This window comes from Peromyscus eremicus, chromosome 10 (genome assembly GCF_949786415.1).
Source record: "Peromyscus eremicus chromosome 10, PerEre_H2_v1, whole genome shotgun sequence".
Classification (NCBI taxonomy): domain Eukaryota; kingdom Metazoa; phylum Chordata; class Mammalia; order Rodentia; family Cricetidae; genus Peromyscus; species Peromyscus eremicus.
The window spans coordinates 50,951,760-50,964,387 of NC_081426.1; the positions used below are offsets into that span (position 1 = coordinate 50,951,760).

The 12,628-nt window shown below is 44.2% G+C and overlaps 1 protein-coding gene across 5 annotated transcripts in view; it reads left to right on the forward strand.

The window, feature by feature from the left end:
- Nucleotides 1–450: 450 nt before the first annotated feature.
- Nucleotides 451–12,628, forward strand: part of Pcdh7 (protocadherin 7) — a 416,392-nt gene continuing 404,214 nt past the window's right edge. For 2 of the 5 annotated variants that reach the window (XM_059275884.1, XM_059275885.1), the window contains exon 1: nt 454–4,710. In XM_059275884.1, coding sequence (XP_059131867.1) covers nt 1,537–4,710 — 3,174 coding nt within the window. In that variant the 5' untranslated portion in view covers nt 454–1,536. Of the gene's footprint in view, nt 4,711–9,774; nt 11,208–12,628 lie in introns of those variants that run through there. The other 3 variants (XM_059275888.1, XM_059275887.1, XM_059275886.1) reach the window with 3 other exon arrangements.

Genomic DNA, 12,628 nt, shown 5'->3' on the forward strand with positions numbered 1-12,628 from the left:
ACAACTGCGGAATTCACCCGCCGCGCCAGGGCACTTCCGAGACAACAACCGACTGGCACTTTTTCTCCCTTTGGCAAACTAGATTTTTTTTTTTTTTCAGCTACTTGGCAGCTCCGTTTGACTCCACCTCCCCCTCCACCCCCGCCTCAGTGCCTTTGGCTTTTCTTTGGAAACCCGGACAGAATTGGGCATCTTTGTTAATTGCCGTTAGGAGTGCCGGGCGGTGCGATTTCACCGGGCCAATGTCGCGGATGCACGGAGCCAGGCTTGCTCACCTTTGAACTGCAAAGGGATCAAGTTCAGCTCGAGTTCCCTGCATTGAGACTGGAAGAAGCTGAGAGACTGTGCAGGAGAGTGAGAGAGAGAGGGGGGAAAGGGGAAAGGAGAGGAGGGAGGAGAGAGGAGAGAAGGGGAGGGAGGAGAGAAAGAAGGAGGGAGGGAGGGGAGGGATCGAGAGAGAGCGCGGAGAGAGAGAGGCTGCAATCTCCTCCCTGAATCGCGCACAGCGCTGCAGATCCCACTGCTCCAACACGCGGGCCGAATGCAGGTGAGGGAAGGCACGGACTCTGCGGCTGAGAATCCAAACTTGGGCACCGCGCGGTGCGCACGGTTCGGCTCTAGCCCCCGCGGGCGAATGGTTGCTGCGGTTTCAGGCGGCGGCTTCCTGACTAATGACCTTGCGCAGAGTTGTTAAGAAAAAAAGAGAAACCCGAGCTCTCCGGGGTGAGGAGCGACCGACTCTGGGCGGCTCTGAAGATGGCTCAGGCTGCTCTTTGGCGCGCTGGGGGCACCCGGTCGCGGACCGAGCTGTGACGCGAGGCGTCTTCGCTGCACCTTGCCTGGAGCGACCTGCCGTGGAATTTTTCATTCAAGAGATGTTGAGTGGCTCCCCGGCTGCTTAAGAGGAGTCAGAGTTGAGACTGGCTTGTTGCTGGCCCCGGAGCCTCTTGCAAGAAGCGGCTCACGTTTGTCTGGACCTCCGGAGCCTAAACAGAGACTGGGTCTAGAGTGAGTGGCTGGAACCTGAATTGGACTTAACTCGAGTAGCAGTAAAGGACTAGCCCGGCTGACAGGCGGAGAAGGCTGCAGGTTTGCTCCACTCCGCTTCCGAGCTACACCGCCCGCTTGCCGAAGCGGCTCCGGGCCCCTTCCCAGAGCTTGGGGACTGGATCTCAGGATCTTCCCGCTGCGGGGATGACTTTGTGGGGGCACCGAGCCCGTGGCGCGCAGTGTCCCGTGAACTGTAAGTACTGCGAGTGAACGGTGGCTGGCGAGCGGGCGATTAGCACCCATTGCATGAATTATGAAACAATAACTTTCGGAAGAAGCAGGAGGAGGAAAAAAGAAGCATCTATAGCTGCCCCCCTCCCATCGGCCGACTCTACACGCTACTCTGGCCCCCTCCCTCCCCTCCCTCTCGTTTCTTCCTTTCCCGGAGAGGAGGACCGAGGGGAGGGCAGGCGGCCAGCCCCGGAGGAGGGGGGTGTCGAGGGGGGTTGTGGTTAGAAGGAGCAGTAGCAGCAGCAGCAAGAGAAGATGCTGAGGATGCGGACTACGGGATGGGCGCGCGGCCGGTGCTTGGGCTGTTGCCTCCTCCTGCCGCTCTGCCTCAGCCTGGCCGCCGCCAAGCAGCTGCTCCGGTACCGGCTGGCGGAGGAGGGCCCCGCCGACGTGCGGATCGGCAATGTGGCCTCGGACCTGGGCATCGTGACCGGCTCGGGCGAGGTGACTTTCAGCCTGGAGTCTGGCTCTGAGTACCTGAAGATTGACAACCTCACCGGCGAGCTGAGCACCAGCGAGCGGCGCATCGACCGAGAGAAGCTGCCCCAGTGTCAGATGATCTTCGACGAGAATGAGTGTTTCTTGGACTTCGAGGTATCAGTGATAGGGCCCTCGCAGAGCTGGGTGGACCTGTTCGAGGGTCGGGTCATCGTGCTGGACATCAACGACAACACGCCCACCTTCCCGTCGCCGGTGCTCACACTCACGGTGGAGGAGAACCGGCCTGTGGGAACGCTCTACCTGCTGCCCACGGCCACCGATCGTGACTTCGGTCGCAATGGAATCGAGCGCTACGAGCTGCTCCAGGAGCCCGGGGGTGGCGGTGGCGGCGGCGAAGGAAGGCGCTCGGGGCCGGCGGACAGCGCCCCCTACCCAGGGGGCGGCGGGAACAGTGCGAGCGGCAGCGGCCCTGGAGGTTCCAAGCGGCGGCTGGAGGCGCCTGAGGGTGGCGGCGGGACCGGTCCTGGTGGCCGAAGCAGTGTGTTCGAGCTGCAGGTGGCAGACACTCCAGACGGCGAGAAACAACCGCAGCTGATAGTGAAGGGGGCGCTGGACCGGGAGCAGCGAGACTCCTATGAGCTGACCCTCCGAGTGCGCGATGGGGGCGATCCACCTCGGTCCTCGCAGGCTATCTTGAGGGTGCTCATCACCGACGTGAATGACAACAGCCCCCGCTTCGAGAAGAGCGTGTATGAGGCTGACCTGGCTGAGAACAGCGCTCCGGGCACCCCCATCCTGCAGTTGCGCGCCGCGGATTTGGACGTGGGGGTCAACGGACAGATCGAGTATGTATTTGGGGCTGCTACCGAGTCGGTAAGAAGGCTACTGCGTCTGGATGAAACGTCGGGCTGGCTCAGTGTCTTGCACCGTATTGACCGGGAGGAAGTGAATCAGCTGCGATTCACAGTCATGGCCCGTGACCGCGGGCAGCCCCCCAAGACAGATAAGGCCACGGTGGTCCTCAACATCAAAGACGAGAACGACAACGTTCCCTCCATCGAAATCCGCAAGATAGGGCGCATCCCACTTAAGGACGGGGTGGCCAACGTGGCCGAGGACGTCCTGGTGGACACCCCCATCGCCCTGGTGCAGGTGTCCGACCGGGACCAAGGCGAGAACGGGGTAGTCACCTGCACGGTAGTGGGAGATGTGCCTTTCCAGCTTAAACCAGCCAGCGACACAGAGGGCGATCAGAACAAGAAAAAGTACTTCCTGCACACGTCGGCCCCACTGGACTATGAGACCACCCGGGAGTTCAACATAGTCATAGTAGCTGTGGACTCTGGCAGTCCTAGCCTCTCCAGCAACAATTCCTTAGTGGTCAAGGTGGGCGACACCAACGACAACCCTCCTGTCTTTGGTCAGTCTGTGGTTGAGGTTTACTTTCCAGAGAACAACATTCCCGGTGAGAGGGTAGCCACGGTGCTGGCGACAGATGCCGACAGTGGGAAGAACGCAGAGATTGCCTACTCTCTGGACTCCTCAGTGATGGGGACTTTTGCCATAGATCCTGATTCTGGGGACATCTTGGTCAATACAGTACTGGACCGGGAGCAGACTGACAGGTATGAGTTTAAAGTTAATGCCAAAGACAAAGGCGTTCCTGTGCTGCAGGGCAGCACCACGGTGATTGTACAGGTGGCTGATAAGAATGACAATGACCCTAAGTTTATGCAGGACGTCTTTACCTTCTATGTGAAGGAAAACTTGCAACCCAACAGCCCTGTGGGCATGGTCACCGTGATGGATGCTGACAAGGGACGGAATGCAGAGATGAGCCTGTACATAGAGGAGAACAGTAACATTTTTTCTATTGAAAATGACACAGGGACCATTTACTCCACAATGTCTTTTGACAGGGAGCATCAGACTACATACACTTTCCGAGTGAAGGCTGTGGATGGGGGAGATCCTCCCAGATCCGCTACAGCCACAGTCTCCCTCTTTGTGATGGACGAAAATGATAACGCCCCCACGGTGACCCTTCCCAGAAACATTTCCTACACCTTGCTGCCGCCTTCAAGTAATGTCAGGACAGTTGTAGCGACAGTGTTGGCAACAGACAGTGACGATGGCATCAATGCGGACTTGAACTACAGCATTGTGGGAGGGAACCCTTTCAAGCTGTTTGAGATTGATCCCACCAGTGGTGTGGTTTCCTTAGTGGGAAAACTCACCCAGAAGCATTATGGCTTGCACAGGCTGGTTGTGCAAGTGAATGACAGCGGCCAGCCCTCCCAGTCCACTACTACTTTGGTGCACGTATTTGTCAATGAGAGTGTTTCCAATGCAACTGTGATTGACTCTCAGATAGTCAGAAGTTTGCATACCCCGCTCACCCAGGATATAGCTGGTGACCCGAGCTATGAAATTAGCAAACAGAGACTCAGTATTGTCATTGGGGTGGTGGCTGGCATTATGACGGTGATCCTAATCATTTTAATTGTCATGATGGCAAGATACTGCAGGTCCAAAAATAAAAATGGCTACGAAGCTGGCAAAAAAGACCATGAAGACTTTTTCACACCCCAGCAGCATGACAAGTCTAAAAAGCCTAAAAAAGAAAAGAAAAACAAAAAGTCTAAGCAGCCACTCTACAGCAGTATTGTCACTGTCGAAGCTTCCAAACCAAATGGACAGAGGTATGATAGTGTCAATGAGAAGCTGTCAGAGAGCCCAAGCATGGGCCGATACAGATCTGTTAATGGTGGGCCTGGGAGTCCCGACCTGGCAAGGCATTACAAATCTAGTTCCCCCTTGCCGACTGTCCAGCTTCACCCCCAGTCACCAACCGCAGGGAAAAAACACCAGGCTGTACAAGACCTACCACCAGCCAACACATTTGTGGGAGCAGGAGACAACATTTCAATTGGATCAGATCACTGCTCCGAGTACAGCTGTCAAACCAGTAACAAGTACAGCAAACAGGTAAGATGGATCCCAGACACGTTGGCATATCCCAGGGAGGGCTGATCACTTGGAGACAGCTCAGACTCTAGGAGGTTGTGTCTTTCCTTTATAACGGTCCTTCCAGTTTAAAAACCAGGAGTTTAATGTTCACCTATAGGTCACTAATGTACCAGAGGCCTTATAGGACAGAGGTGTGTCCCTGTTATTTTACAAGCTAGACCTTAGACTCCTGAGGCCTAAGGGAGAGGTAGTGTTGTGTGCTACTCTTTGTACTTAGCCTTAGCTCACCCATATTTTATGTTTACAGGCTAAATATGTATGTTGTATTGGGAGAATTCTAAGGGAAAATTTTCTAGAGTAACTGACTACTGGTGGCCATGCTAATTGGGCCCTGAAAGTTTTAACTGTGTCATGAATCATGCAGGATTTTACAAGTCAGCAGATACTGATTCATACAAATGCAGAGCCAAGTCCAGAATCTGGAAATCCTGCCATCATGACTTGATTTGATGGAAACAGTGGCTCAAAAGCACTTAACGATAAGCAAGTGTCATTCATAATTGCATTTTTAATTCTTTGTATCGATCACAACATTCATGTATAATGAGTAGGCTCCTATGTTGATATGCAATCAGCACCTGAATTCTTCATATCCAATATTCCAAAGCTTAAAAACAAAATTAGGTTGTACTGAGTACAAGATCCTTGTGGGTGTTTGGGGATATACTAGAAATATAAAGGTTGTGTGTGTTACTTTTGTGTGTTACTTGACAGAGCTGTTTCCTGGTGTAATCTGGAAACAGTCAGGTATATGTATATATTTCTGAATACATAAGATTTATTTTTATACTTTCCTTGTGTGGTATGTATTACACAGAAGTTTACTTTTTATAGCCACCAAAGTTTGACACACAGCAAATAGAACCTGAGGGAAACTGCTCACCTACTGCCCAAAGCATTGTAAAGAATGCATCACATGTTTCTTATTACCAAAACTCACCTTAAGAATTACATTTATGGCTTGTTAGATGATATAAGATGATGGGTTTTCTGCTAGATATGTTTTGCTTGTAGAATGTTTCATCTGAGAAGAATTGAAGTTGTTATATAGTCTCATTTAATGTTATGGAGAAGAATATTAACTTCTCGTAGTTTTCATCATTATTAAAATATTTTCTACACGTAGAATTTTGCTTTGGATAAGAAGAATATACTTTTTAATATACAGTCTTAAAAGCAGTGAAAACTATAGGTTTGAACTACCGTATATGAAGTGGCTTTTGAAAATAGGTCTTTGGATGCATGTAAGCTTGAATTATTTATCTGAAACCACAATTTGATATTGTGGAGAGTTTATGTCTGTTGTGTTATGGCTTTACTGGAGTTAAGAGCAGATGTGTTTTGACCTGGTGTTTAATGCCTTTCGTCAGTTTTGTAAATAAGGATGACGCTAATGAAAATACAGCAGTTTTTCCATATTATTTACATACACATGCAAATAAACTGAGCTCTTGGAATTTCCTTAGAAAATGATAACATTAACGCAACATAACGTGAAGATGGCTTTACACAGAATATTTACATCTCCATTACCATATTAGCAGTGATTTTGCCCTATGATAGAGTGGCATTTGTATTCTAAGTTGTTTAATTGTATGCTTTTGAGTGGGTATATACAGTGGAAAACTGATAAATATCATATGCAAACACCACATGAAATCTGTGTTGTTACTTAAGCTACCTTTGATTCATTTGATGGCATAGCTCTCTATATTCTTGAATTTTAAAAGATATCGAAGGTCAAGACAATTGGCATGCCATTTGAAAAGCAAAGTGATATGCTCATAAATTAACTAATGCATGGTATTTGTCGTCTAATTGAGCCAAGTCCTTTTGCCAAAAAAGGAAACCCACAGAGTGAGTGGGATGAATCACTCAGCTTGGCAAAGGTGACTTTGGAAAACTTGCATGCCATTAGTTTTGTCAGAGATGTATAAAGTGTTAACCACAAATAAATAGCTGACCTACAATAAAATAAAAACAAACGAAACACACTTCCCCTAATGCAATTAGTAATAGTAATTGATACGCTTCATCTGTTCAGTATTGCTGTCAGGGGACAAGAGATCCATTTCCAACTCACTTTGTACCATCTGACATGAACACAGTGCACTTGGTCTGGATTTTTGTTTATCTTAGACGTAGCTACTTTTCTATTTTCATGCATAAAAGATGTAGTTTTCACAGCACTAAGACATGTTTTGTTTTGTTAAACTTCATTTTTTTAAATACACAGAGGATTTTGCTGTTTTCTTCCTCTGATCAATGAATTTATCTAAAATTTGAGACTTCTAGTCTTTCAATTTATTAGGTTTGAAACTTGTACTTTTTCAGTTCCTTAGGGAGCAGTTTAAAATGTGCTTTTCACTTGCTGCAATGCCTTCATTTTATTTATTTCTCTGAGCTGTCTTATTATACTCTATTTAGACTGATAAAATGGAAATGATGTTTCTTTCTGTGTTTTCTGCATGAGAATTGGACATTTGGATGTGACATTTAAGTAATATTAGGGGATCTAGTGTAGTAAGTCAAGGCCTCCTCAGAAAAAGTTTGTAAATAGTATTTATCCTCCCTGCCCCACCCCCATTTTTGTTGGGTTGGTTTCTCAGGCTCTAGGGACATTCACTTCAAGCACCTAGCAATACTTTGACAAACTCTACATATGTGTTGCAGAGTGGTTGAAATCATTTTTCAAATTCATGCACTGAAAAAACTGAGGATGGTACCTGGGTTTTCATAGCTCAGACCTTTTCAATGCAAACAAAAGCCTTTGCCATCCAATACTTGATGTTTACTTAAGCACATCCAGGGCATTTCTGAGATTGTGACCTAAAAGGACAACTGTGCATTTAATTTATGGAGAAAAGGAAAATGCATGCTAAATAATTTCAACAAAATTGCAAAAATGAATGAACTCCAAATGTAGAATTAGCACTTCACTTGCTATTCTTAAGTCCTACCGAGTTTGTCACTTGGTATGCTATTTTTTTTTCAGATAATGAATTTATGCTAAGTTTATTGTCTTTCATAAATGGAAAGTAAGGTAATTTATTTTTGATAAGAATTGAGCTTAAATAAACATTTATTTTAAAATCCATTTTGAGCTGATCTCAATATACTTATGAAAAAAAAATCCTGTTTACCCCTCCTGACTGTCTCCCTTCTGTAAGGAACTACTGAATTAGTCTGAGTAATGTTCTCCTTAATAAAATGTTTTTCAGTGTTCTTCATGCACTTAGTTAAAATGATACAACAGAACTTAATGAAAAGATGACGGTGATGTGGTGATGTTGGAAGCAAATGGGTGGTTTTCCATTATTATCAGAGTGCTACATTTTATGAAAAATTAAGCATCCACTTGCTTGTGCACCAGCACATTTATTTTAGCAGTAATATGCAAACTGATGTCAGCTTCACACAGCCTTCTAGTTCATTCTCCAGGCCAACGTCTGTAAGATGGTCTACCTGGCTATAACCGAGAGCCCTTTCATGAAGCTCAGTGACTCTGCACTTTTTTTTTTTTTTTTTTTTTTTCTGTTTGGCTTGGTATTCTAGGCAGGGACCAGATAACTAATAGGAATGAGACCTTTACTAAGCAATATTACCTGGATCGTTGAGTAAGTAAGGAATACAGGAAACTTCATCCAGGTATGGGGTCCATGGTGGATGTACAGCTTTAGAGGGAAGTTCACATTGGGCACTTTAAATTGTCTCTCATACTTATCTTAAATAAATGAATCAATGAATGGTTAGCTGATAGAAATGATCAATAATAAGAATGTGCCAAGTATACACAGTCTGAAATATCACGAGCTATCTTTCTGTTTACCTTCAACCACCACGCATGCTTGTGTAGCAACTATGGGGCCAATCGCCCTTTATTTTGTGTTAACGTTCATTCACTGATGTGTTTATGATATTTGAATGCTAAAACTTACACAAAGGAGAAATAAAAGCATGCTAGTGAACAGCTTATTTCCTGTACCTAAAAATCGTGAGAGTTATCACATTTGAGAATGAAAAAGTACCACCTCAGCAATTCCCCCGATTTATAGAAGAGGAAAGTGAGAAACTAGCATGAAAAAATTAATCTGATTGGGATCACAAAAGTGTTGGAGATATACTGTAGACCAGGGCCCTCTCATTAACCATTCAACCACTTTTAGAGGCAAGAACAAGGCCCGAATCTCAGTAAGTTTCTCTGTGTAGAATGCAGCAGTAGCCTGAATCTGTTTAGGTTTACTTGTGTCCTTGCTAACATATTTGGTTATAAAGACAGACCTCTTTACAATAGAGTGTAATTTTGCCCTGGGCTCCAGATCTTATGTGGCTCTATAGAAAGAGTAAAAGCTGCCAAGTGGTGGTGGCACACGCCTTTAAATCCCAGCACTGGGGAGGCAGAGGCAGGTGGATCTCTGAGTTTGAGGCCAGCCTGGAATACAGAGCGAGTTCCAGGACAGCCAGGGCTGCACAGAGAAATCCTGGGGGGGGGGGGGGGGGGGCGGGAGGGGTAAAAGCCGTTACCATAAATCTACAGTAAGTTTCCTCTTTTATTTATTTATTTTTTTCCTTTTTAAAGCCCTTAAACACTTGTCTAGAGCAGAGCTTGTCTCACGTACATTGCACGGTGCTTTATTTAGCATTAGTTAGTGGGAGAAATCACATCCAGGAAAAGCAGAGCTGAAACCACTAAAACTAATCTTAATTATCACTTCTGGTGAATTAATGTTTTACAGGCGGAAGAAAGGTTTATTTTCAGGAATTTAGTGATGTTTGTATCAAGCTCTAATGCTGTGTACAAACAACAGAACCATTTAAAGCCTCTGATGCAGGGTTCCTCTGACAAGTCAATTTTTATCCTCAAGCATATTTATTATTTATAAATCCATAATTTGAAAATAAGAGTTTTGTCTATTTCCAGATCTCTGTACCAGCATTTTGATAGAGTGTAAGACTTTAGGGAGATTTTCTACCTCGTGATTTTTTTTTAACCTACATAAATCTTTATTTTCCTTCTTTCAGATGCGTCTACATCCATACATTACGGTGTTTGGCTGAATTCCACTCCAATATGATGCTCCATTTTGCACCATACTCTGTGATCACCTTGCTACCCCGACACCTGCTGGAGCCTGCCCTTGGCCGTGGGGTGTCAGCCAATCACTGTTTGTTCCACTTGTACATTTTATTTTCTTCCCTATTTAAGGAAAATAAATAGTATGAAAATAACTTCCAAAGAGGCAGTATTAATACAGCCATGTATTCCTCACAGATGTCTACAGTTCTGTTCTCAAAGAGATGGCAAGCAACTATTAATACCTGATAGTAAAATCATTAGTAAAAAAATAAAAATTAAAAACAAAAAACAACCGTATTTCAATAATAATAACTCTAAGGCTTTGGCTTTGTGTGAAGAAAGGGAAATGGAGTTTCATACATTTTTGTCTACAGTACACTAAATACTGACTTCAAATAAAGCCCTGAACTGATCAATGTTTTCTGTGTCATGGAATCAGAAGTTCTTCCAGCTAGGCAGACAGTTCTAGAAAGAACAGGTTCCTGCTCAATCTGTGTTGCAATTCTGAGGGTTACTGTGTGTATTTGTGTTTTTATCCTCACGTGAGTATCAATGACTTCAAGCACTTTTATTAAATATATGCTCTGTGACTTTCTGTGAGTATCACAGGCACAGCAATGGGTGAAATTTTCCTTAATCTTGAAATAAGCAGTCCAAGAACCTATATAATTTTCAAGAGTTTTTTTGTTGTTGATGATGAATTCACTAAGAATTAAAAAAAAATTCAGTTAGCTTTACCAAAGTCACTGTAGCCAAATTCAGAAAGAATATGTACCCTCCAGTTTTGTGGACTGTAGTTAGAGGGAGGTTAATGTTTGACGTCAGATAATATAAACTCACAATTCTAAGAATTAAGCACTTTCCATTGATTGAGAACTTCAATAGGTGGTTTTAGCTGTAGGAGTGATAGTTTAGGTAAGTAGGCATTGTCTGGACAACCCTTCTATCTCCCTACTGCTGTCTGTGCATCTATTTGTTATATTTTATGTTTACATGCTGTACATGGTCTGATTCTTTTTATAATGTATTTATTGCACCTCTGTCCTGCCCTATTACAATTTTCTCCAAGTTCCAAAGTGCTGAAGAAGAGTTCCATATTCCCAACATTTTGTTTTGTTTTATTTCATTCTGTTTTATTTTGCGTGCCTGAATAATTGCCAGTATAGCTTTTTAACAAATGGAGAATATTGGAACAACACTGAAGTATAAAGCGGTGGGAGCTGCTGGAGCCCATGCAAATCCCTAATGTACACTTAAGGGTTTTTACGCCGTTAACTGTTTATCTGATTTTGCAAAAGGGCCATTTTCTGAAGTATCATTGAAACGACAGTGAAATTCCTGAATAAAACTTAATTATCCTTTTCCTCTCCTTTTGTTTTGAAGACAAGGCCCAGGGTAAGAGGCTGGAGAGGAACCCAGACCTTGTCCTGCTTCTCACAAATGCTGATTTCTTCATCTCAAGGAGCAAATCCACTTCAGTAGAAATTAAAATGTGGATTTTGTAGCAAACCACAGCAACTCACAAACAAACAATTAAATGATAGAACAAAGTCTGGGAGTTGGGGTGAGTAGACTGTGTAGTGGGTGCCTACAGGTGGCATTTGTGAAAACTCTTACAAAGAATCCTCCAAGTCAGCATTTGCAAACTCAGGCTGTGGCATACTCTTGAGGAACAATTCTATATATCCAATTTCTACTCAAAATAGGAAGTTATGAGATAGTACATGGCTAGCATGCAGGGGCACTGGGTCCAATATCCAATGTTCCCAAGGCGCGCGCGCACACACACACACACACATACATACATACATATATGTATATGTGTTTTTTATAAATAATTGAAGAACAGGAGTCAGAGCAAGTGCAATTTTTTTGTTTGTTTGTTTTAGTTGTGTCTGCGCCCACAAGAGCATTTCTGTTCTTGGTTCCCAGGTAAAGAATGTATCTTAGTGTAAGAGAGATCAGGAGTACATGGAGAATCATGCTTTATGGCACTGTGGAGTGGGAAGTGACAGCTGTTTACTGTTATGATCAGAAAAATTCAATAAAACCAAAGCAAAAACTTGCCATCATGCCCCAGGATTTCAGGTTCCATTCATCGGAATGAGAATGGACAAGCACACACTTCTTGCTGCAGCATTTAACACCAGCAAGACTTCTGAGACACTGGAGCCCTCTCCTTGACATTTTTGCTTGTTTTTGTTTGCCTAGTTTTCAGCATTTATGTGTGTCCTGTGACCAAAGATTGCCCACTTTCCCCCAGCTTCCTGGTTCCAAATAGTATCAACTTTGGGGTACTTTTCCAGTCTTTGCTGTAATTACTAGAACTTCCTGTTGAAGGGGTCTCCAAGTATTGGTGGAAATAAAAAAAAAATCACCCATTATACTGTTTATCTTAGTGTTTAGATATTTTATTTTAAATTAAAAGACAGTAATGAATTCTCTTAGAAAATCCAAGGAGGACTACAGCTATGCTATCAACTAGTTCATTTAGTATGTTCATTCATTTAAAATTTTTTTTTATTTAGTACATGTAATATTACTGTCTGTCGAGGGTATGGAGCCTAAGTCTCTGCCCTCATGAAATTAATATAATGATTGCAGAACCTAAAAAGATGGGAGTCAATATTTGCATCATGCCTTTTGATACATGTTTGCTCCTTTGCTCTCCAGAACAAATTGTTGAAAAAAAAAAAAAAAGCACTTTCATTATTCCACAGATGAAGCTAATGAAGTAACCAGCCGGCTTTTCAAACCGAGTTTAAGAACTTTATAAAATCAATGACAAAATATTCTCTC